This window comes from Setaria italica, chromosome II, assembly GCF_000263155.2.
Source record: "Setaria italica strain Yugu1 chromosome II, Setaria_italica_v2.0, whole genome shotgun sequence".
Taxonomy (NCBI): Eukaryota; Viridiplantae; Streptophyta; class Magnoliopsida; order Poales; family Poaceae; genus Setaria; species Setaria italica.
In genome coordinates this window covers 36,607,362-36,630,265 of record NC_028451.1, presented here as the reverse complement: position 1 = coordinate 36,630,265, position 22,904 = coordinate 36,607,362, and the positions used below count along the sequence as shown (strand labels likewise).

The 22,904-nt window shown below is 49.4% G+C and overlaps 3 protein-coding genes and 1 pseudogene across 3 annotated transcripts; 1 reads left to right on the top strand and 3 right to left on the bottom strand.

Moving 5' to 3' along the window:
- The first annotated feature begins 434 nt into the window (after positions 1–434).
- LOC101767926 lies at positions 435–2,307 on the top strand (annotated as a pseudogene).
- A 4,401-nt stretch (positions 2,308–6,708) lies between these two features.
- On the bottom strand, positions 6,709–7,728 carry LOC101785611 (uncharacterized protein At4g15970). The gene has a single exon (XM_004959534.1). It carries the CDS (start codon positions 7,726–7,728, stop codon positions 6,709–6,711), a length of 1,020 nt encoding a protein of 339 aa, XP_004959591.1.
- A 2,484-nt stretch (positions 7,729–10,212) lies between these two features.
- On the bottom strand, positions 10,213–11,601 carry LOC101785205 (uncharacterized protein At4g15970). The gene has a single exon (XM_004959533.2). It carries the CDS (start codon positions 11,471–11,473, stop codon positions 10,418–10,420), a length of 1,056 nt encoding a protein of 351 aa, XP_004959590.1. The 5' UTR covers positions 11,474–11,601; the 3' UTR covers positions 10,213–10,417.
- Positions 11,602–20,254: 8,653 nt separating this feature from the next.
- LOC101784805 (uncharacterized protein At4g15970) lies at positions 20,255–21,652 on the bottom strand. The gene is made up of 2 exons (XM_012843893.2): positions 21,363–21,652; positions 20,255–21,242 (listed from the first exon to the last, which is right to left on the bottom strand). Exons 1-2 carry the CDS (start codon positions 21,552–21,554, stop codon positions 20,379–20,381), a joined length of 1,056 nt encoding a protein of 351 aa, XP_012699347.1. The 5' UTR covers positions 21,555–21,652; the 3' UTR covers positions 20,255–20,378.
- Positions 21,653–22,904: the final 1,252 nt, after the last annotated feature.

Genomic DNA, 22,904 nt, shown 5'->3' with positions numbered 1-22,904 from the left:
CTTCTCCTCCCTCCCCTGGCGGCCTAGCTCCTCTCAGCGGGGATCGCGGGGCTTCTCCCGTGAAGCCATTTCGTGAGCGCCTGTTGGCAAGAAGCCCTGCCGGGCCTAAATAACTTACGGCACTGGGTTTTGCCACCCTGAAAAGAATACAGTTAGAACTTCCGAGATCATGTGTGAAAGTAGCATCTGCATTTTCATCTTGAGTTGTTGCTAGAGAGTTAGAACCAACAACCATTTCAGTTAAAGGCATGGCTCGATCATATGTGTCAAAATGGTTAAAAACAAAAGAGATTTACGGTTGAAAAGGGGGAAAAATCATATATCGAGTTTTCGAAAATCTACAAAGGTTTCCGACCATTCAAACTCCTTTATATCAGTGCCACCCGGACCGCACCCGGCCCGGCCCGTTCCTGCAGATTCTTCAGAAGACTGCCAAAAAGCAGAGGATGATGAAGGTGTGGCAGTGCGTCTTCAGTAACCGGTACCATACGCGGTCACAGAGCTTGCGAACAACATTGTCACCGTCGCTGAGTACGTACGAAGGCCGGCAGGCGCCAAATGTAATTGCAGCACGAAACGGTTACCGCTAATCCGGGTGACTGGGTTTCATGGTCTCCACGGCATAGTTCGCATGGAGTACCATCCCACAATCGACCTCTTCACGATTTTTTTTTCCCTGAAAGACCACTTCAATTCTTCACGAGATTGCTTTTACAGTTTTACTCTGGAATCTGGATGCGCTAGCAGCTAGCTCTTCAACTAGAAGCCAGCAGAAGAGCCGGGAGCATGGCGGCGCCCCGTTGCTCCAAGAGAGATCTCCTGGGCTTCTTCCTCGGAGCCGCCGTCACGGCGGCCTGCGTCGTGCTGCTCCAGCCGGCTGCTCCGTGCCCGTGCGGCCTCGTCCCGCTGGCGGAGACAGAGCTCGCAGCCTTCGGTAATGAAACGGCTTATCATGCCCCTCCGCGCCCGTGCAGCCTCGTCGGCGTCGCGCCGGCGGATCGTCAGGAGCTTGTAGCCTTGGGTAACGGAACAGCTGCTCATGCGGATCCCTGCACGACGAAGCCTGGTGACATGGTACGTGGCTGAGTTAGTACATGTATGGCCCCTTACTTAATAAAACTTATTAATTCGTTATTTTTTTTATTGTGCAATTGGTTAGCAGGATGCTACCTCACCCGACGACAATCTTCCGGAGCTGCTGAGGCGAGCGGCCATGGAGGACAACACCGTCATCATGACCTTCACGAACGGAGCGTTCGCTTCTCCCAACTCGCTCCTCGACCTCTTCCTGCACAGCTTCCGTGTCGGCGTGAGGACGGCGCCCCTGCTCCGGCACCTTATCATCGTCGCCGTCGACGACAAGGCGTACGGGCGTTGCCGGCACGTGCACCCGCACTGCTACGCGCTCGCCATGGGCGCCACCAACTTCACGGGGGGAGCAGCGTTTCATGGCCAGGGACTACCTGGATATGATGTGGCGCCGTAACCGGTTCCAGGCCCGCGTCCTGCGGCTCGGCTACAGCTTCGTCTTCACGGACGTGGACATCGTCTGGTTCCGAAACCCGCTGCTGCGCATCCCCGTCGGCGCCGACCTCGCCATGTCCTGCGACAAGTTCTACGGCGACAACCCCTACGACCTCGACAAGTGGGCCAACGGCGGGTTCGTGTACGCCAGGGCCAGCGCCAGGACGGTGGCGTTCTACGAGAGCTGGTACCAGGCGCGGGGGGCGCACCCGGGCAAGAACGAGCAGGACCTGTTCGACATGCTCAAGCGCGAGCTCTCGGCGCGGCACGGCGTGGCGGCGCAGTTCGTGGACACGGCGTACCTCGGCGGGTTCTGCGACCGCCGGAAGGGGAGGGACTTCAACAAGCTGTGCACCTACCACGCCAACTGCCTCGTCGGGATGAAGCTGAAGCTCAGGAGGCTCACTCAAGTGTTCGCCGAGTGGAACAAGTTCAGGGCCAGCGCCGCGCTGACGGACTGAATAGCATCCACCGCGCTCCACTCCACATGGCCACGCCGCAAGTTCCATAGTCTTTACAAGTAGGAGCACACCTTAATAACACAGAGACATCAGACAACACATCATCCTATGGCATTTACAGTGGTCCATGCATGTCAGCCACTTAATAATAGGTTTCCTCGTGTATTAGCACCTAGAACTTTAGGTAATGTAAAGGAGAAAGATGAATGAAAGAGAAAAAGAACAATTCTTATGAAGCAACATCTCAGATGCTGTAGCTATAAGATGACACACACCCCGTTGTAATCCACGTTACTGCGATAGTCATGTTTTATTTTCCTTCCGTCATACCACAAATAATGACACAATATTGTCAGTTGAAAATAAGGCAGAGAATGGATTATTCTGTTTTTTTCAAGTAAATAAAGGAAATGGAATGTCACGCCTACTTATCTAATGTTGTCGCCATGCTTTCTAGGTTGTGGAACCTGAGTTGCTCCAGCGTCCAAGTGACCCAACACATGTAGAGCTAAAATGCTGAATGCACAAGTAGAGCTATGAATTTCGCCATGCTTTCTAGGATGTGGAACCTGAGTCTGAGTTGCTTCAGCGTCCAAGTGAGCCAACACATATATGATACAAAAAAGCTGAATGATCAGGTAGAGCTAAGAAGGCCCCTGTGAAGTGGTGTAACCTTGCTGATGCTTATGAACAAAAGCCCACAACATTCCATTTTCAAACGGTATGGCCCATCTTTCTTAAGATATGTAACTGGAGTCAGGTATAGAAGGGCCACTAGAACAGATAATATGTCAACATCATAGCCTCCATCCCAGCATTCCCATATGACCATATCCATACAGGAGTAAGTTGGAAAAGGCATATGACGGTTAAGCAAAGGGAACCAGATTGGGCACAAACAAATCCAATGTTAGGGGGTGTTTGGGAGGCATGTGCTAAATTTTAGCACCTGTCACATCGGATGTTTGGACACTAATTAGGAGTATTAAACATAGCCTAATTACAAAACTAATTGCACAACCCCTAGGCTAAATCCAGACGAATCTATTAAGCGAGCGATCCCCAATTCCAATCAATGTGGTGCTACAGTAATCATTCGCTAATGATGGATTAATTAGGCTTAATAGATTCGTCTCGCGATTTAGCCTAGCGGTTGTGCAATTAGTTTTGTAATTAGACTATGTTTAATACTCCTAATTAGTATCCATACATCCGATGTGACAGGTGCTAAAATTTAGCACCTGCTATCCAAACACCCCCTAAGCTTCAATAGACTGAACCTGACATTGATAAGATAGTATAATCCATGATCATCTCGAATTCTTCCATGCTTACGAAGGAATACACAAGCCCATGAAACAAGATATCACCTACCATACGAAGAGAAATAACCTTGCCAATCTAATTAGTGCCAATCGAAGTACCTAACAACTAACAACTAGTCCCTCCGTTTCAAATTATAAGCAATTTCAACTTTTTTATAAAGGCAAATTATTTTTTGTCTAAAATTATAGAGAGGATCATAAAAGTTTATAGCACCGAATAGATATATTATGAAAATATATTTAATGAAGAAACTAATGATACTTATATGATATCGTGATGTTAATATTTTATTGTATAAATAGATTCGATCAAACTTAAGATTCTTTGACCTGAATAACTTATAATTTAAGATTCTTTGACCTGAATAACTTATAATTTGGAACGGAGGGAGTAACAACCTAACATCAATACTACTATGCTACTAATACATGGGCATCATAACAGAGCAATCACATAGACTAACCAACTGAATTGGCCAAGAAACCAGCCCCGATCCTAGCTAGAGCAGCAGTGTGGATGCTGCTCGGCACCATGGCACAATCTTCTCGTCCTCCTCCGGCAGGACAGCACCATCCAGCCGCGCCTCCCGCGCAGTCCCCTCGACGATGTCGAGTGCTACCACCCTCTCGCCCATGCGCAGCAGAACCTCGTAGTTGTCACTCTCGAAGCGAAGTGGCCGCAGATCCACACCGTCGACGGCGAGGCCGCAGATCCCGTGGAGCAGCTTCCACGTGGGTCCTGGGCCCAGGCCGTGCAGCTCGACGCCGCCGCCTGCTCGCACGGCGGCGCAGAGGTGGCCGGCCGCGACTCCGAGCTGCCAGAGCGCCGCGGGGTCGGAGCAGCGCGGGGGAGGCTCGATCTCGCGGGTGGTGCCCATGGCGACGTCGAGCGCGAGGACGCCCGGGGACGCGGCGAGCTTCCAGAACACGCAGCCGGCGAAGGACGCCGCGGAGCCGGGAACGACACCGGCGGCCGCCGCGGAGGGCATCTCGCGCCACTTCCCGGTCGACGAGGCGTAGATCTCGAAGCAGCCCCTGAAGGCGCACACCACCCAGCACCCCCCGCGGGCGTCGGAGGCGATCGCAGCGTCGTGGGGGCTAGAGCGCCTGGGGGGAGGCAGGGCGTGGCGCTCGCCGGAGGAGGGGTCGAGCACGTAGTAGCGCGACCACGGGCCGGAGAGCAGCACGCGTCCGCGGGAGGCCGCGACTGCGTCGCCGGGCCCCGCGATGGAGATGGGTGGCGCGGGCGCCACGGCGTCGTCCCCAGTGACGCCGCTGGGGAGGAGCACGCGTCCGCAGCGGCGCGCGGTAGCGGCGGCGTCGGCGGGAGCGAAGGTGGGGATAGGCGGGGCAACGCCGGCGCCGATGATGGCGGCGGCGCGGCCGAAAAAGAAGACGGCTGACATGGAGCCCTCGTCGCCGACGAGGACGACCCATTCCTCCGGGCCGCAGAACTCCTCCGCGACGTCGACCCAATCGTCGTCGGCGGTGGCCATCGCTGAAGAACTCATGCTCATGGGAGTCAGATCAGATTGGCGAGGAAAGGAATCGAAACAAAAAGAAGGCGAGGAAAATATGAGTAGGATTTTGGGTGCGAGGCAGGGGATAGGATATTCCTCAGGGAATCTTGCGTGGGGCACATTTGATTTGGGATCTTTGCTCCGCGGATGCGGGAACAACAAACTCACGAGTCACACCAGCCGATTGGTAGTTTTTACGTGAAATGCCACAGCTTGCGTATGGGACATGGGTATAAAATCCCTAACGTGACTAATCGATAAAGAAAAATACGTCTCCATTATACGGTAATCTGTCTTGTTGTATGTAAGTCGCCACGCCCGTATATATCGCCGTCAATAGACGTTCTGTTTACATCTCCACCTGACCGTCTCTCTAGCGTCCTCCCCACTCTTCCTACTTGCCCTTTTTGGCGCCTTTGGTTCCTGCCACGAGGCGTGCGGAAAACGTTCTCCTGCAGGGGCAAGCAAAATCTTGCCTGCGCAGATTTCGAGGAGGAATGGCTAAAAAATCAAGCACTATCTTTCTTGCCCAGCCAAGCAAAGCAAGTACCCTTTTGTTTTCTCGTCTTGACATGGTGCTTCCATTCCTTCATCTCGTTTCTTCTTTGGATCCGTATATAGCCACCACGTACGCTTGCAAGCTACCGATTGCTCATGCGTGTACCTGGGATGGCTTTGCACCTTTTGACCACGTACTGTGCGGGCCAAAGAAATGTTGCACGCCAAGTTTCACGTGTTGGCATGCTTTCTGTGTGCTGCCTGTTCATTTGCTAACCTCGGCGCCCTCTGTTTATTTGCTTCTCTTGCTCCTCTTCGCGTCCCCGGCAACGCTGACATGCCTGACCAAGTTGCTGTGGCGCCCCCTAGAGAAAGAGTGGACTTTCTTCAAGTTAATGGCGTAAATATAGAACTGAGGGAACCTAGAGAAAGAGTGGAGATGACAGGTGACAACGACGACCCTTTTGATGGGGTAATCTTGAAGCTTAGGGTCCTTTACTTGGAGTACTCCGACTCCCTCCATCCCTTTTCTTTTGCAGTTCTAGCTAAACTCGACTCCATCCGTTATCTTAAGTTTATCAAGTTTATAAAGAATAGTATCAATATTTATGAAACAGTCAGATTTAAGATAATTTTACTTAAGACAAACCTACAATTGCACTTGTTTTGATACACACAGAGAGAGAGAGTATGTTAAGCTTTGAGAATTGCTTGGCATATGTCGTCAGAAATTTGGAGTCAAAATGTGTGAAGATTTGTCAAATCTTCATCTCCAGCGAACTGTTCTTATTCTGATGAAGTTAGGCTTCTAGTTTATGGGGGTAGATTTTGTGATCTCTGACTGTAGAAGATCGATGTCCGAGGAGGTTGCCAGCAAGGCGGTGGCGGTGATCGTAAGGGCAAGATAGGGGTGTCACCGCCGGCTTTGGGATGGCAGTGACAACGTCTTGGCTAGAATGGTTAGCGTGGAGGCAAACTGGGGTGGCGGATCCGTGAGCTACCGGAGACAGAGGAGAGCAGTGCGCGAGGTGGGAGCTTCTCGCTAAAGATGACGATGATGAAGAAGAAGGCTTGGTGAAGAGTGAAGTCCTTTAGTGATAGGAGAAGATTTGTGAGTGGATCTTTGCTAAAGATAGCGACAGAGAGGTGTAGGTGGGTTGGTGGGTCCGATAGCTGAAAAAATGTACAAAATTTAAGAATTAATATGTCAACAGTTAACTACCCATTCCCTTTATTAAGCTTTATATGGTGGGAAAAGGATATGAAATTCAAACTTTCAAAGAGGCTAGAACCATGTTGTTTAATTTAGCAAAAATGAATCTGTTCAACAGATTAGAAAGCATGAACGGCACATGCATCAATCATTCCGCGCACCATCGATCAGTCTGTAAGAGCGGTGCCGTTGGGGCCTGCCTTGGCCTTGAACCGCTGCCACTCGTCGAGGACGCCGCGGAGCTTCTCCAGCTTGGCCTTGAGCCCGATGACGCAATTGGCGTGGAACGTGCACAGCTTGTGCCAGTCCTTCCTCTTCCCGCGGTCGCAGAACGTGCCCAGGTAGGCCGTGTCCACGAACTGCACCGTCACGCCGTGCCGCGCCGACAGCTCGCGCTTCACCTTGTCGAACACGAACTGCTCGTGCTGCCCCGGGTACGCCGCCCTCGACTCGTACCACCCCCCGTAGAGCGCGGCCGTCCTGGCGCTCGCCCTCACGTACAGGAACCCGCCGTTGGCCCGCTTGTTGAGGTCGTAGGGGTTGCTGCCGGAGTACCAGTCGCAGGAGAAGGCCATGTCCGCGGCCACCGGGATGCGCAGCAGCGGGTTCCGGAACCAGACGATGTCCACGTCCGTGAAGACGAAACTGTAGCCGAGCTCCAGGACGCGGGCCTGGAACCGGTTCCGGCGCCACAACATGTCCAGGTAGTCCCTGGCCATGTAGCGCTGCTCCGAGGCGTAGTTGACGGCGGCGGCACTCTGGTTGACGGGGAGCGCGTAGCAGAGCGGGTGCACGTGCTGGCACCGCTCGAAGGCCTTGGCGTCGATGGCGACGATGACCAGGTGCCTGAGCAGGGGCGCCGTCCGCACGCCCGTGCGGAAGCTCTCCAGGAAGAGGTCCGTGAGCGAGCCCGGCGCCGTCCACGCCTCGTTCGTGAAGGTCATTATGATGGTCTTGTCCTCCATGGCCGCTCTCCTCAGAACCTCCGGAAGCTTGTCGCCGTCGTCCTCCGTGGTGGGGTCGTCGTCAGCTCGAGTTCCGTTATTGCGCGAGGTGGTGGCCGCCGGCGGCACGTCGACGTGCCCGCCGCACGGGAACGGAGAACGCTGCTGTAGCAGCACGACACAGGCTACGGTGCCGATGGCTGCCACGAGAAGGAAACGCAAGAGATTTGCCACGGTGTTCATCTTGAAAGAGAACACCGATTGGATGGATCGTAGGCAGGCAGAGGACGCATAAAATGGCAGGTTCAGGTTCTCAGCAGTTACCGGTCAGCACACTGAGTAGTGGTCGAACCAGTGGAGAGTGCTAGTACATGCGGATGGCAAACTGAACAACATATATGGTTGCTCGCGTTGCTTTGCTACTGCTACGGGCTATCTGGGACTACTGGGAGGGTAGAGGACTGTAGGAGTCCTACTGTTGGAGGGTCCCTGCCTGACTTCATGAACACACACATTTTATATATTACGATCGATGCCATCAACATCAAAATAGAGTTGAAAACTGGCATAGTAACCAGGGGCACCAGTTATGATTGGATTGCTTCCAAATTTGGAAGGCGCTTTGCTTTCTCCAAACCACGGCTCTGTACACATCTCGACTACACGTCGTTTCCGTTGTACGCTGCGTACTAGTACTTGTTTTTCTGAACACGTGTTTTGCGGTGTGTTTTCTTGGTCAAACAACATGTTCTATATATACATATAGACGGGTGACCCAGGCGTTACGCCAACGTATTTAGAGCGATGTACGTGACCAGTAGGGGTGGGCATTAGGGTAATTCGATATTTCTAAATTGAGGGTTTCAAAATAGCTACCTGAACTTCACCTAAAAAAAGAATTCGGTACCCAAAAATCGGGTTCAGGTTCGGGTTTTCCCGAATTATCCAATAAATTGCATGCATTTGTTCCTTAACTGTCACCATGCTATGACCACAACTTTGATAGTGCATGGGATGAAACAAAAATGCATTTCAACATATCACATACCAATTACACATCAAATAACAAGCAAATTGATGGATCAAACTAATAAATTTCGCTACATTTACAATCTACTAGTGCATAATCCAATGGCTTTTGGTATAGTTCGGGTAAATCGGAAATTCGGGTACCGGAGTTGAATACCCGAATTTAGGTTTCTCAACTTCGTACCCGAAATAGTGATTAGGAATATCGGTTCGGGTATTTTGGGATTGGGTTCAGGAAATACGGGTTCGGTCTTACAGCCTGTCACACGTTTTAAATTTGCATTGAACGTATAGCAACTGCAGATTGAGAACGGCTTTCGTTTCTAGAGGAAAAAATCAGAAAGGTCGGCGGCGAAGAAGGAAGCTCAGAATCAATCCAGGCTCTCTCAGCTTTGGTGGACTGGATTCCCCTGAACGACAACAAATGTTGGGCCCATAGAATTCGGCCCAGCACTCACTCACTTCTTCCTTGGGCTCCTCACCTCCGGCCGCTACACCCAACCCAAGCCGCGAGGCACGGATACTCGCACGCAGCAGGTCGATCGCCGGCAGCGCTCGCATTTTCCGTTTCAGAGAACATGGATGTTTGTGAGCTCGATATTCTTCTGCCGCCACCGCTGCAAGCAGGTGCCGTGCTGAAAAGGAGGCGAGTGCTAGTGTGCTACACACGCCATGGAGTGCAAGCTTGGCGTGCTCGGCGGCTCTACGCTACGCTGCGCCTCCTGCTCCGGTTTTACCTTGCGCGTGCTGCACGCTCGTCAAGAAAAGTAAGGTCACGGCTCAGTAACCGATGCAGAAAATAGCATTTTAATTTTCTTATATTGCTGTCTTCATCTCAACGATCGGCATCCGGCGAGACATGGGGATGGTGTCAAGTAGACGAGATCATAAATGCTCGGGGTCAGACGGAATGAAGGATATGTTCGCCTCAGCTTGTAAACTAGTTGAAAAGTTGAAACGGCTGATTTATTGTGAGAGAAAAATATTATTTTGTAGCTGATAAGCTGAAACGAAAAGGTCGGAAACAGGAAACATATATGCTGCCGACCACCCCTTTTAGCAGCAAGTATAGGACTTGACTAACTTACGGCCGGCCGTAAATTTGGTTGGGGCTTCCTGAGGCGGTGCCGTGGTGGTGCGAGGAGCTTGGGCTGCCGCCTGCCGTGCTCTCCTCCCAGCTAGCGAGCGATAGAGAGAGAAGACAGAGCGTAGGGAGAGAAAGGGATCTGGAGAAGAGAAATGAATCGGTGGGCTGTGGCATCCGGCCTGTGGGCATCCTGATATTTTGGTTGGATAGCTCTAGATACAGCGCACGGGGCGACAGATGGAGGCCGTCGTTCCGAGCAACAAAAATACGGCCGGCCATACCATAGTCATTACCATTATTTTTTGCCATAAGTCTGGCACGGACATAATAAAATTATTTATTTTCCCATTGACAAATAACAGCTGGCCCGGCCCGAGCCTGAGCCAAGCTTGAATTAGGCCCAACAGAGGTAACGAGTGCGATTGGACACAAATTTAAGGCCCGAAAGAAACCGGTCTTGTGCCATTTTTGGCCCGCGATATGCTCACTCAGGTCCAATTTGGCATAGGTGCCATTTTTGGCCCATTAGTTTACACGCTCGGTCCCTCCATCCATGTAGCATGATTGGCAGCACAATTAGACCTTTCTTTCTTTTTATTTCTCTACCAGTTTCTTATTTCTCTATTTTTCTTTAACATTTTTTGTATCTAAGTTTTTATGATTTTCTCTTTATGAAAATATCTACAACATTTGTTTTTCTCTTTCATTTCAATTTTGCATCTTCTTGTATTTGCTCACTCAAACTAGTGGAAGAATGGTAAAGTATTTGCTATTGGAGGGAACAGAAGCGATGGGTAACTGACATGGATTTTGAATTCAGTCCGTAAGAGCGGTGATGTTGCTGCCCGGCTTCCCGGCCTTGTCCTTGAACCGCTTCCACTCGTCGAGCACGCCACGGAGCTTCTGCAGCTTGGTCTTGAGCCCGACGAGGCAGTTGGCGTGGTACGTGCACAGCTTGTTGAAGTCCCTCCTCTTCCCTCGCTCGCAGAAGCCGCCGAGGTAGTCCGTGTCCACGAACTGCGCCGCCACGCCGCTCCGCGCGACCAGCTCGTGCTTCACCCTGTCGAACACGAATTGCTCGTGCTGGCCCCGGTACCTGTTCCTGGACTCGTACCAGTCCCCGTAGAACGCCAGCGTCCTGGCGCTGGGCCTGGCGTACACGAACCCGCCGTTGGCCCTCTTGTTGAGGTCGTAGGGGTTGTCGCCGTAGAAGGAGTCGCAGGACATGGCGAAGTCGACGCCGACGGGGACGCGCAGCAGCGGGTTCCGGAACCAGACTATGTCCACGTCCGTGAAGACGAAGCCGTAGCCGAGCCCCAGGACGCGGGCCTGGAACCGGTTCCGGCGCCACAGCATGTCGACGTAGTCCCTGGCCATGTACGACTGCTCCGACTCGAAGTTGACGCCGCCGCCGACGGGGAGCGCGTAGCAGAGCGGGTGCAGCTCCTGGCACCGCTCGAAGGCCTTCTGGTCGATGGCGACGATGATCAGGTGCTTCAGCAGGGGCTCCGTCCTCACGCCGATGCGGAAGCTCTCCAGGAAGAGGTCCAGGAGCGAGCCCGGCGCCGTCCACGCCTCGTTGGTGAAGGTCATTATGATGGTCCTGTCCTCCATGGCTGCCCTCCTCAGCAACTCTGGAAGCTTGTCGTCCTTGTCTTCAGCTGCTGAACTGCCGGCCTTCTGCTTGCCATGGTTTTTCATACTGGGATCAGCTTCTTGAGTTGCATTACCCAATGTGGCCACTTCTACATGCGGCGCCGGCACCACGCGGTCGCACGGCCACGGAGAACGCTGCAGCAGCAGCACGACGCAGGCTACGGTGCCGATGGCTGCCACAAGAAGGAAATGGAGGAGATTTCTCGCCGTCTTCATCTTGAAAAAGAGCCACCGTACGTACCGGTCGTGATCTCAGCACAATGTGTAGAGGAATATTGGTAGGCAATAATGCATCATCACGGACTTACACGGCAATTTTGAACCGCAACATGGTTGCTCTAAGCTTAGCTACTGTTCCTACTAGGATGAACACACGCTCCCACACACACATATATACTACTACTAGTCCACTACGATGTCAAAAGCAGAGTTGAAAACTGGACAAAACCAGGTCGCTCCCACCCCAAGTTACCCTTTGATTGCTTCGTTCCAAACCAAAAGACCTTTGACTTCCCCTAAATCACGGCTTCGTACACATCCGCATCCTCTCGAGCCTCGAATGCTAGTACTTAGTACGTTTTCTTTGCTGTAATCTGGTCCGTTCGATGTATTCCTGAATAAAGAAGCGAATAATAATATTTCTATCTGCCAGGAAACGAAAATTACAAAGCCTTGAGTTATACACGTCGACCTATTTTAGGACCAGCTAACATTAGGACTTCTCGAGTGGGCCAGTGCATGAGCCACCGTGGAGCTGATGAATAAAATCATCATTATTGGAGGAGGATGATTCATAGAAGAGAGAGAAAGAATCGACTCATGTCTTTGAGCCGATTCATCCTGAATAAAGAAAGAAAGAAAGAACGGCTTGTGAGGAGAAACGATGTGCAAAAGTAAGAAGGGAAGTAATTTTTTTTTAACTCTTTTTATTTTGGAGTGGGTCCATTGATAATGACTCGAACTGGAGAGAGAAAAAAGAAACTGCTACTCTGCTTGCATGGAGTTTATGAGTCGATTCACTACTGCTGATGCCCTAAGGAGCCGAGCCTAGAAAAAATGCGTTTCTTGGACGGGTCTGGCAACCAGTGCTGCAAATGGTTTATTTCCAGAACCGATCGCGTAGGTCCGGTTGTAATGTTCGATCCTGGAAATGCTTTTTGACCAGTCCTGTTTATGTAGTAGTGTATGAAAACCATACATACTATAAAAAAACAGTTTTCAGAGGCGGTTGAAACGACATTTGTAAGGGTGAGCGTGCTATCCGCTCCTAGCTTTCACAACTACACATAGCTGTTTGCAGGAAGGCGTAACTGGCCCACCCCTGTAAAGCCTTTTCCAGAGCGGGTGATGGCAGCACTCACCCCAGGAAATGTTATCTACAGGGGTGGGTGACGCTATGACCTGCACCTGGAAACTGTTTTCCAAGGGCGGGTGATGTCACCCGTCCTTGGAAATGTTATTCTCGCTAAAATTTTGTACCATTTTCGTGCCAAATTTTTAAAATGTAGTTCTCAACCAACCCATTCAGATCCAACACTCAAAGGACATTGTATATGCAATAATATATAACCAGTTCCTACATCAATAAGAAAAGAGTAGGAGTATATCCATGCCACAATACAATATAACCAGTTCTGATAATAATGTAAGTTTGTACATCAATACTTAAGGTCTTAAAGATAACAAGTTCAAATCCATAAGAAAAGTGTAGGGGTACATCCATGCATGTTACATATTTCATACTACTCCGCTTCGCTTCCTTAGATATGGAACATAGTTAAGGTTTTCAATCATAAAGCTTAGAATTTCATCAAAATAAGTTAGAGCACTCTCTGTCGCTTCACATGGACGGTCAAATACACCACCATAAATCTTGAACAATGGAGAGGTAAACTGATGTGGCCTATAGAAAGTGAGATGAGCCTAGAACTTGAAATCTCTGGTGCGTATCGAGTTTCCACTATGTAACTCAAATTCAACCGATCCAAGACTTGCCAGAATCACATGAAATCTCATTGACGCAATGGTAGTATCAAAGAGATCCTAAAACATGATGAAAGTTAAAAGATGTAACATAACTAAAGAATGATAAAAGAATGTTCCATACCATATCATGTTGATTTAGCTGACAAAGCCTCTCAGTAGTCACAATCACATTGCTTTCTCCCTCCTCGAGCTGCTTTATTTGAAAATATGACAAGTATTGCACAAAGTACCCATGATCCTTAAGCTATTGTAGGTAGGCCTCCATAGCGGTTCTATCACATTACACTAAAGGAGAAGTACCACCTATAGCTTCAACAACATCTTTGAGCCATCTAATAGGGTCCATAAGCTACATGGTATGTAAGTACATTTAGAAACTATTCATGTATAGTAAAAAAACTAATTACAAGAAGAAAAGAATATTACTATGTTGGGAACTGCTCCTTTCCTTTGATCGCCTTCTGGTAAGTCAATGATGCGATTATGGAAAAAGTGAATTCCTCGAGGACGAGCCAACGGTGGCTCCTTGAACATGTAGTTTCTGTTGACGCTCGTTATTGACATACTTTTAGAACTATTTAAGTGATGCTTTCATACATATTCTTATACTAACCCGTCACTTGGCACCTAAAATAACCCCATTTTTGCATATGCATTATATTTTGGAGGACATTCTGTTTTTGTAGAAAATTGTACCTAAAATCATATTTTTGGATAAAGCCTTGAATAAGCAACAAACTTGTCAAAGATAAAGGCCAGCGGGTTCAGAAAGATCCCAGGCTGATCGGCCTGGTGAAGCCCAAGCCGATCGGCGAGCCAATGCTCATTTTTGGCAAACACTCCTCTAAGATTACTCAAGGGCTAAGATTGTGAAGATATGACAAATCACTTCGGGATCAAAGAGGAATCAAAGAAGATCAAACGGAGATTTGGAAAGTTATCAAAGATCAATCTCATCCTAAAGCTATCGATGTGCTAGGTCCACATGCATACAAAAATAAGCTTTCAGAATATTAGAGGAGACTTGGCAACGAAGTTGGATGTGAGGGGATAAACCAGGCCGATCGGCCTAGGGCTTCCCTTGCTCCCCTTGCCTTCCTATTTCAGCAACGCATCTTTCAGACTTTAAGTATGCCCAAAATTCATTGGCACACAAGATCCATCCACTAGAACTCGACGAATAGAGGGACACACACTGGAGGGAGCTGAGGGCCACTGCAAGTCTTCGAGGTTGTCTAGGAGATGGCTTAGGCTAGACCCTAGCCGCTATGGTTGTCCCTGCGCGATGAAGCCATGGTGGAGTTCTGGAGCCGAGTCTTGTGATCATCAAAGCTTATATACACATGATGGTGATATTAATCTAACCTTGTGCTTAATTTGATCTACTATGATGCATGCTTATTCTCATATGTCTAGCCAGCATATCTTCTTAGTAGGAATAGATGTAATTGTCACACCCGATTTTAAGGACAAAATCGAGTGCATTAAATACATGTGCGCCAGGATCAAATTACACACATGTACGACAATAGTGAATAACAAAGACAGTGCTAAATCGAATAAAGAGAGTATTAACCATTATTACATGATCGAAAGTCTCAATAAAGCATAAGCCTAATTTATTACGCAGCGGAACTCCGAAGACGACGACGACTCCACAGGCAGCTGACTGAAGAAACGTACGCCTAGAACTCCTCAAAGTCGTGTAGATACTCCTCTTCCCAATTAGCTTGGTCTGAACAGCGGTTTTGCAAGGGTGAGTACACTTATGGTTGGTACTCAACAAGTCGTGGGGAATAGTGTAGTGTAAGGCAAATTCAAGGTACGGCTAAGGCATAAATAGCATTCGGTTTTAATTAAGTTGGTCAAGTTTTATTAGCAATTAACTAAGTATAAGTTCATACCACCCGAAATTAAACATGATCATAAACAAAGTAAGCAACATATGCATGAAATGATAACAAGTTAAATCCATCTTCCGATAATATTATCATGTGAGGGTCCAGGCCGTCTTAACCGTGAGCACGGCTGATCGATCAGTTTTACACTCTGCAGAGGTGGCACATCTTTACCCACAAGTCGCGTAAAAGTTCAAAAGAACTTTGGACCCAACCATGCGGTGTTTGCAAGGCACCATACCACACTTCCGAGGTGTGATTGCATAGGGACGCTACGAGGCCTTTACAAAGATTCATTAGTCAGTGGTAACCTGCTAAGGTTTCGGTGTCTGGCGTGCACAACCCATCCCAGGCAAAAATGCAACGACTCAGTCCCCCCTCTTGCCTCATCACGAGTAAGGTCACCCAGACTAAGGTTTCTAATTAATCAGCCAAGACCAAAGCCATTTAGTCTTGTGGTAGCACTGTTTTCCTGGGTGGTCGCTCCATGTTCCGATTAATAAAACATGATCTTGTATTAATGAAAGGTATAACAGAAGTAAAGCAAGATTAAACATTATGTTTAGTTAAACCACCATGTACCAAGTAAGCACTAAGCATGAGCTACCCAACATAAAGTAAACCGGTTGGTCAAGGCAAAGGTAAATAAATCTAGGCGAACCTTAATTGGGACCCATCAATTTAATCGTAACATGTGCATAGCATAAATGTTGAGAACGAGAAAGTAAAGGTGTATAGGACGAAAAGGTAGTGATCAAGGACACGACTTGCCTTCTTGGCCTTGCTCCTGCTGTTCGTACTCCTCGAAGGCTTGGTCTTCAACTCCCTCGAACTGCGGGACGTCTACACGCGTCACACGAGCACATACAAGCAAACATGGGCAAAAAGTAAGAAAACAGTACACCAATCATAGTTAAACAGAGAAATTAAGCTTGAAAAGTTGATCTACGCTTTAAAACGAATACGTGGATATAAAGAACATGAAAAACGGAGTTAAGATGCAAAAGATATGATTAAAACAAGATCCAGGGGCTTTTCTGTGAGAAAAACAAAACTTTTAGGACCAAACCGCGAAAACCGAGGGCTTATACGTAATTATGCGTATAAACCGAAGGTCTAACGCGCAAAAACTCAAATCCGGACGGCGGGTTGATTTCTGGAAAGTTCAAGGGTTAAACCGAAAAGTGCGAGGGCAGATCTGTAAATATTTTTCAACGCGATCTGGACCGCGGGTTGATTTGCGGAAAAGACGGGGGCTTAAGAGCAAAAGCGGCGCGGCGCGGCTCGGTTGACCGGTACACGGCCGGATTGACCATGATTGACCGTCGGATCGAGATCGGACGGTCGCGGTCATCGATGACTCGCGGCGGCGGCGATAAACAGACGATCGGCGGCGGCGAGCGGCGGCGCGTGACGGCGAGCGGCGGTGGGTCGCCGGAGTTGGCCGAAACGGCGCTCCGGGGCACGGTTTGGCGCGCGTATTGCACCAGAAGAGAGAGGAGGGCGCGGCGAACTCGTTTTGGGAGTTCTTGGCGACCGGAGCTCACCGGAGGCGGCGCTTGACGGCGGGGAGGAGGCGGCGGCGCTGAAGCTCGAGCTCTAGGGTTCGGGTATTGCGGGCGCGGGTGACGGAGACCAGGAGAGGCGGCGGTTTATATAGGGACGGAAGCTTGGAGATAGAGCGGCCTCGAGTTTAAACTCCCCGAAGGAGTCGGAGCGGGGGCCGACGGGATTCCGGAGATGGCGGCGCGGCGGTTGTGGGACGGAGGAGAGTCCGGTCGGAGGAAGGAGATGATGGGCGGTAGGCGGGCTACCGTGATGGGTCGGCGCGCGTTCGCGGGCCGCGGTGGGAAAAGGGGCGAGCGGCGGACTTCGCAGGCCGGCCAGAGGCGGAGCAGTGGGCCGCTCAGGCGGGGAAGCTGGGCCGGCAAAGAGGAAAAAGGGAGGGGCCGGCGAGGCAGCTGCGGCTGGGCCACGCGGAAAGGTGAAGCAAAGGGCTGGGCCGAAAGTAAGAAGAAGAAGGAAAAAGAAGGAGAGATGCGGCCCAGGAGGAGAAGAAGAAAAAGAAAAAGAAAGAGGAAAAAGAAAAGGTTTTGGAAATTGAATTTAAATTTGGAAATTCAAAATCTGATTCAAACTCAAGCAATCAAAATAAATGCACCAGCATGAATGCACAATTAACTCCTATGATGAATTTAATTAAATTAAAGAAAATGAATTTAAATGCCTAGAATTTAAATGACACCCTAATTTGAGCAAAATTTTAATGAATTTAAATTATTCAAAATTTTGGGTGTTACAGTAATCATGGTGATTAGTTTATGTCTTGCGGATACATCTTAGTAGTGCATAGGAAGTCGGTGTGATTAACTTCGTGTGGTGACAGCATGTGGGAGGGAAAAGGTCGAATGATTCCTTAATGTTGAGTAGGATCGATGTCTAGTATTGTGGGAGTCGTTTGAGGTAAAACTTTGAGAAACTAGAGGTGTTAACACACTCCTCGCAGTGGTGACCACAAGAAAGTATGCCGCTTGTGAGCCACCTTTCTGAGAGATGACTCTTTATCAAGGTGCTACATAGATTGGTTACTACTTTTGTTGGAACTACAACAAGAAGACAATAGGCTCATACTACCTTTGGTTGTGTTACCTCATATATATGGATGTGATCTGTTTACCCTGTCTATAATACTTATCTCACGATTGGGTTTACTGTTATATGCAATTCATGCTTCGTGATAGGATTGGATCCATTTAGTTAGATAGAGAACCCTAGTTAGTTTGTTGCCGATCGACGGATTGATAAACCTTAGATAGAATACTCTAAGGGAAAAGCTACGATGATCCGTGCTTTTGCGGTTCACAACTTGACGCACTAACTGTCGTCAACAGTTTCCCCTTCCACCTCCACGATCGCCACCATCATGGTGAAAAGAACTTCTACTTGCCATAGTTAGCCCAAACTATCCAAATAAATTTTTATAAGATAGATTATGATTATTCCACAAACATCAACTTCAATGATAATTACGTCGTAGAACATCATAATTCATGAAATGCTAAGAATAAAAGATTGTCCAAAATAATGGAAACAATTGTCGGTTTAGATCTCATGTACATTGTGATAACTAATTATAACATATTTATTATCCTATTGCAATTGCATGGAATAAAAATGAAAAAGGCAACAATTTCAAATTTGTACCACAACCCCTGTCCTATAACATTTATATCCTTGAGCACAGAATGATATGTATGATAATAGAGAAGCATCAAATTTAATAATCCAATACATATTTAAGGTTTGTCTAGTCAATGCTTATCATTTTCCTTAATGAATTTATTTGAAAAAAGGAAAAAAAGGAAAAAAACCACTGGGGAGCTCGGGTGGAGGCGGCGTCGGCGGCGGGGAGGAGGTGTCCCGACGACACGTCGGGAGGACGGAAGCGGTGGGGAGGAGGTGGATGGCCCGACGGCGCATCGGGAGGACGAAGGCGTCCATTCTTCGTGCTTGGTACATCCATGTCCTATCCATCTATCTGAACATCAAAAAAAATTACACAAAATGAAAATATCATCCATGTCAAGAACTTATTTTATCCTAATAAAAATACTATATATATAATTACACACATGTACCACTTCCTAATGAAAATATCATCCATGTCAACTTGATTAAAACTATCATAAATGTTAAACAAACAAGTACCAAATATATAATTACACATGTAGTATTTCCTATTAAATAGATGAAAATATAGTAATCTTGGAAAAAAATGAAAAACAATTATTCCTCATCCATGCCAACTTGTTTTGTCCCACAAAATCTTGACAAAAATGAAAATTATATCATGCATGCATCAATATAGAAAAAAATCAAATCTTCTTCTCTCTCCTCCATGGATCTAGGAAATTCATCATTTATGAACAAGGCTAAAACATCAAAGTTGAGTCCAAATGGTTAGATAATCTTGTTCTCCTACCAAAATAACCTAACTTCATACAAAAGATCGAGGTAAATGGAGCTCCAAATGGCTAATCCACACCTTGAAGATCTAGATCTATATGGAACTCCATTTGAGTCTAAAACCTATGCAATAAGCTTAAAAAAGATAAGGAATTCACATCAATTTACCTCCTATAAGCTCCAACTCCAAGGAAACCAAGTTGAAAATCTTTCCCCACCTTCTGAGCTTCTTTCGATTTTTGGTCAGCACCTCTCTCGAGTAGTGACTGTGCTGTCGGTAGGAGGAAGAAGTCCAGCTGGCTGTTTTTGTCGTCCATTTCGGTGACCCACCCTTGGAGAACAATTTGTAGGGGGTGGACCACGGGACGACCCGCCCCTGAAAATGGGGGCCATTTCAAGGGGCGGGTGGTGCTGTCATCCGCGTCACCCGCCCCCTGAAAAGAGCATTTTCAACGATGGGTGACGGCGTCACCCGCCCCTGAAAATCGCCCCATTTTCAGGGGTGGGTCACCCTATGGCCCACCCCTGCAAATGGTTCTCCAGGAGCGGGGCGGATGCTACAATAACCGCATCCATTTTGTAGGTACGGGTGGCAATTTCACCCGACTCTAGAAAAAAATGAAGTGCCCCAACAAATCGTTTTTAGTAGTGGGATTAACCATACCACTACACAATTCAACAGGCTGCCTATAAGAGGCTTCATGCGTGGAGCAGCTGACCTGGAAGACACGCAGAGCCCACCTGCCGCGCGCCCGTTCTCTGCATCAGAGACGACCATGCATGTGGTTGTAAACCTGATGTTTCTTTGTCGCCATTGTTGAATTGCAATTTGCAAGCAGCTGCCAAGCCTACTAACTGCCTATGCGTGGTTGTGTGGTTCGGATCCGTTGACCACTTTAAACATGCCAGAGAGAGAGAGAGAGAGAGAGAGAGAGAGAGAGAGAGAGAGAGAGAGAGAGAGAGAGAGAGAGAGAGAGAGAGAGAGAGAGAGAGAACGCCAATGCAAGCTTGGCGTGCTCGGCGAGTTGCTTCTCGACGGTGCCTGTCCGTTTACCTTTGCGCATGCCGCACGCTCTCGCTGAGCAAGCTCGCTCCTCAACGTCGTGGCCTCGATCATCCAAGCATGGAGAAGTATGTTTCAAACGAAGGTGGTAGAATTGTTGTGTGCTAGTGGTTTATTAAAAAAACCCCGCTATATGGCAATGCAAAAATCTCATACGACCACGTCGATCGTCGTGCAATTTGTCCGGTATAAAGCTGAAGACAATCAATCAGTCCGTTAGAGCGGTGACGTTGCTGCCCGGCTTCCCGGCCTTGGCCTTGAACTCCTTCCACTCGTCGAGCACGCCGCGGAGCCTCTGGAGCTTGGCCCCGAGCCCGACGAGGCAGTTGCCGTGGTACGTGCACAGCTTGTTGAAGTCCCTCCTCTTACCGCTCTCGCAGAACCCGCCGAGGTAGTCCGTGTCCACGAACTGCGCCGCCACGCCGCTCCGCGCCGAGAGCTCGCGCTTGAGCTTGTCGAACAGGTCCTGCTCGTTCTTGTCCGGGTGCGCCTCCCGGGCCTCGTACCAGGCGTCGTAGAACGCCACCGTCCTGGCGCTGGCCCTGGCGTACACGAACCCGCCGTTGGCCCTCTTGTTGAGGTCGTAGGGGTTGTCGCCGTAGAACATGTCGCAGGACATGGCGAAGTCGACGGCGACGGGGATGCGCAGCAGCGGGTTGCGGAACCAGACGATGTCCACGTCCGTGAAGACGAAGCTGTAGCCGAGACCCAGGACGCGGGCCTGGAACCGGTTCCGGCGCCACATCATGTCCAGGTAGTCCCCGGCCATGAACCGCTGCTCCCCCGTGAAGTTGGTGGCGCCCATGGCGAGCGCGTAGCAGTGCGGGTGCACCTGCCGGCACCGCGCGAACGCCTTGGCGTCGGCGGCCACGATGACCAGGTGCTTCAGCAGTTGCTCCGTCTTCAAGCCTACCCGGAAGCTCTCCAGGAAGAGGTCCATGAGCGAGCCCGGAGCCGCGAACGCCTCGTTCGTGAAGGTCATTATGATGGTGTTGTCCTCCATGGCCGCTCGCCGCAGCACCTGCGCCAGCTCGCCGTCGTCCTTGTCTCTAGGTGAAGCAGCCGCCGCCTGCTGCTCAGATCGATCGATTACAGACACAGGAACGCCAACATGTATTGAGTTTCGCAAGACGACGATTCATGGAAGAGAAATAATATAATGAAGGCAGATCAAGGTCGATTATTATATTACCATGCCGCTGGGATGAGCTTGTTGGGTTCTTCCATTACCACCCGCGACGGCCAGGTCTCCACGCGCCGCCGGCGCGACGACGGCGCCGCTGTCGCACGGGCACGGCGAGCGCTGCAGCAGCAGCACGACGCAGGCTACGGTGCTGATGGCCGCGACGAGAAGGAAACGCACGAGATTTCTCACCGTGTTCATCTCGTTCGAGAGAGAATACGAGCGCGCGCGCTGATCGAAGAACGGATGGCAGGCGAATAAATAATCCTAAAATTCGCCTGTAGGCTGCTGCAGGTCTTAGGTCTATGTGGTCTTGCTAGGACGGAGCCCTAGCATATACGATGGAAACGCGCATATATTTCGTTGCCACCAAGTTGAAAACGGGGGCGATCTGATTGCTTCCAAGTTGTCAAAGTGCTTACTTTCTTCAAATCAAGGCTCCCTTCATTATTCCTTCTCCTATGGCAAACGTAGCTTCCGAAGAACTGTAATGGTACTAGAACATGGTTGTTGACTTGAGTGGCTCTTCCCGGCATTTGGAAGGAACTCGGTTGACTTCATCTACCACTTGCGTGCTTCGGTCGACTGTGTGAAAAAAAGAACAAAGACAAAAGGTGTTTATGTAGAAGTACACGGACAGGACACGGCGACCGGGGAGGGAACCGTTGGCAGAGGAGCGAGTTCGTGTATGGAACCGGATCGCCGACGCCGTTGGCGGTCTGCAGCAGGTTGCCGTACGTGGCGGTCGCCGTCCTCCATTATTCGGTCTGCGTCTGGGCAGACGCTCTCGCTCTCCTGGGTTCATGATGACTCGTGGCGGACGGGGCCGGACGCCCTGTGCCCCTGACAAGGTCGGAAACTCGCAACGACGCCGCGGCCGCGCCGGCGCGCTACAAGTGCTCGATCTACGTTTCGTTCGGTCGCGTTGCCATCGTTTCAGCGTCACGCGAGTGTCTCCTTCGCCTCCCCTGCTGCTGCAGTGCTGCTCCAGTGCTCTGACACACCGACTCACCCACAGGCCACATCGCCGTTTCATCTGTTTCTGGAGTTGTGGTGATCTCAGGGCGCTGCCTGCCGGTTTGCTTGACGCGGCGTTTCGTCGAACCGGCAGCTGGTGCTCCAGCCGCAGGAGTGCGGGAGCTTAAGCTATCGTTGATTGATGAGATGGTTTTGGCACGAAACAGGTTATTATTAATCCGGCCGTGACAACCTACGTACGATGAGTTTGGCGTAAGTCACTCATAGTACCATCTGTGTTTTGAGTTGGGGTCACCGGATAATCCCGATAGCTAGTGAAATGGAATGTTGTTACTTTTTAGTAGGTGTAAGCTAATGAGTGTGCGTGGTTGCACTGCTTACGCAGGAAAATGAAAAAGAAATGGACAAAAACTTTTTTCTGTATAAAAAATTGAAAGTTCGGTATAAAAAAATTACAAAGACTTTTTCCAATTGAAAAGGAAACACACAACGCGCACCCATAAACGATACCCTGAAGGCTGAAGCCCCACAATCGCATATATACATGCAACCAACAGCCCACATAAACAGCCT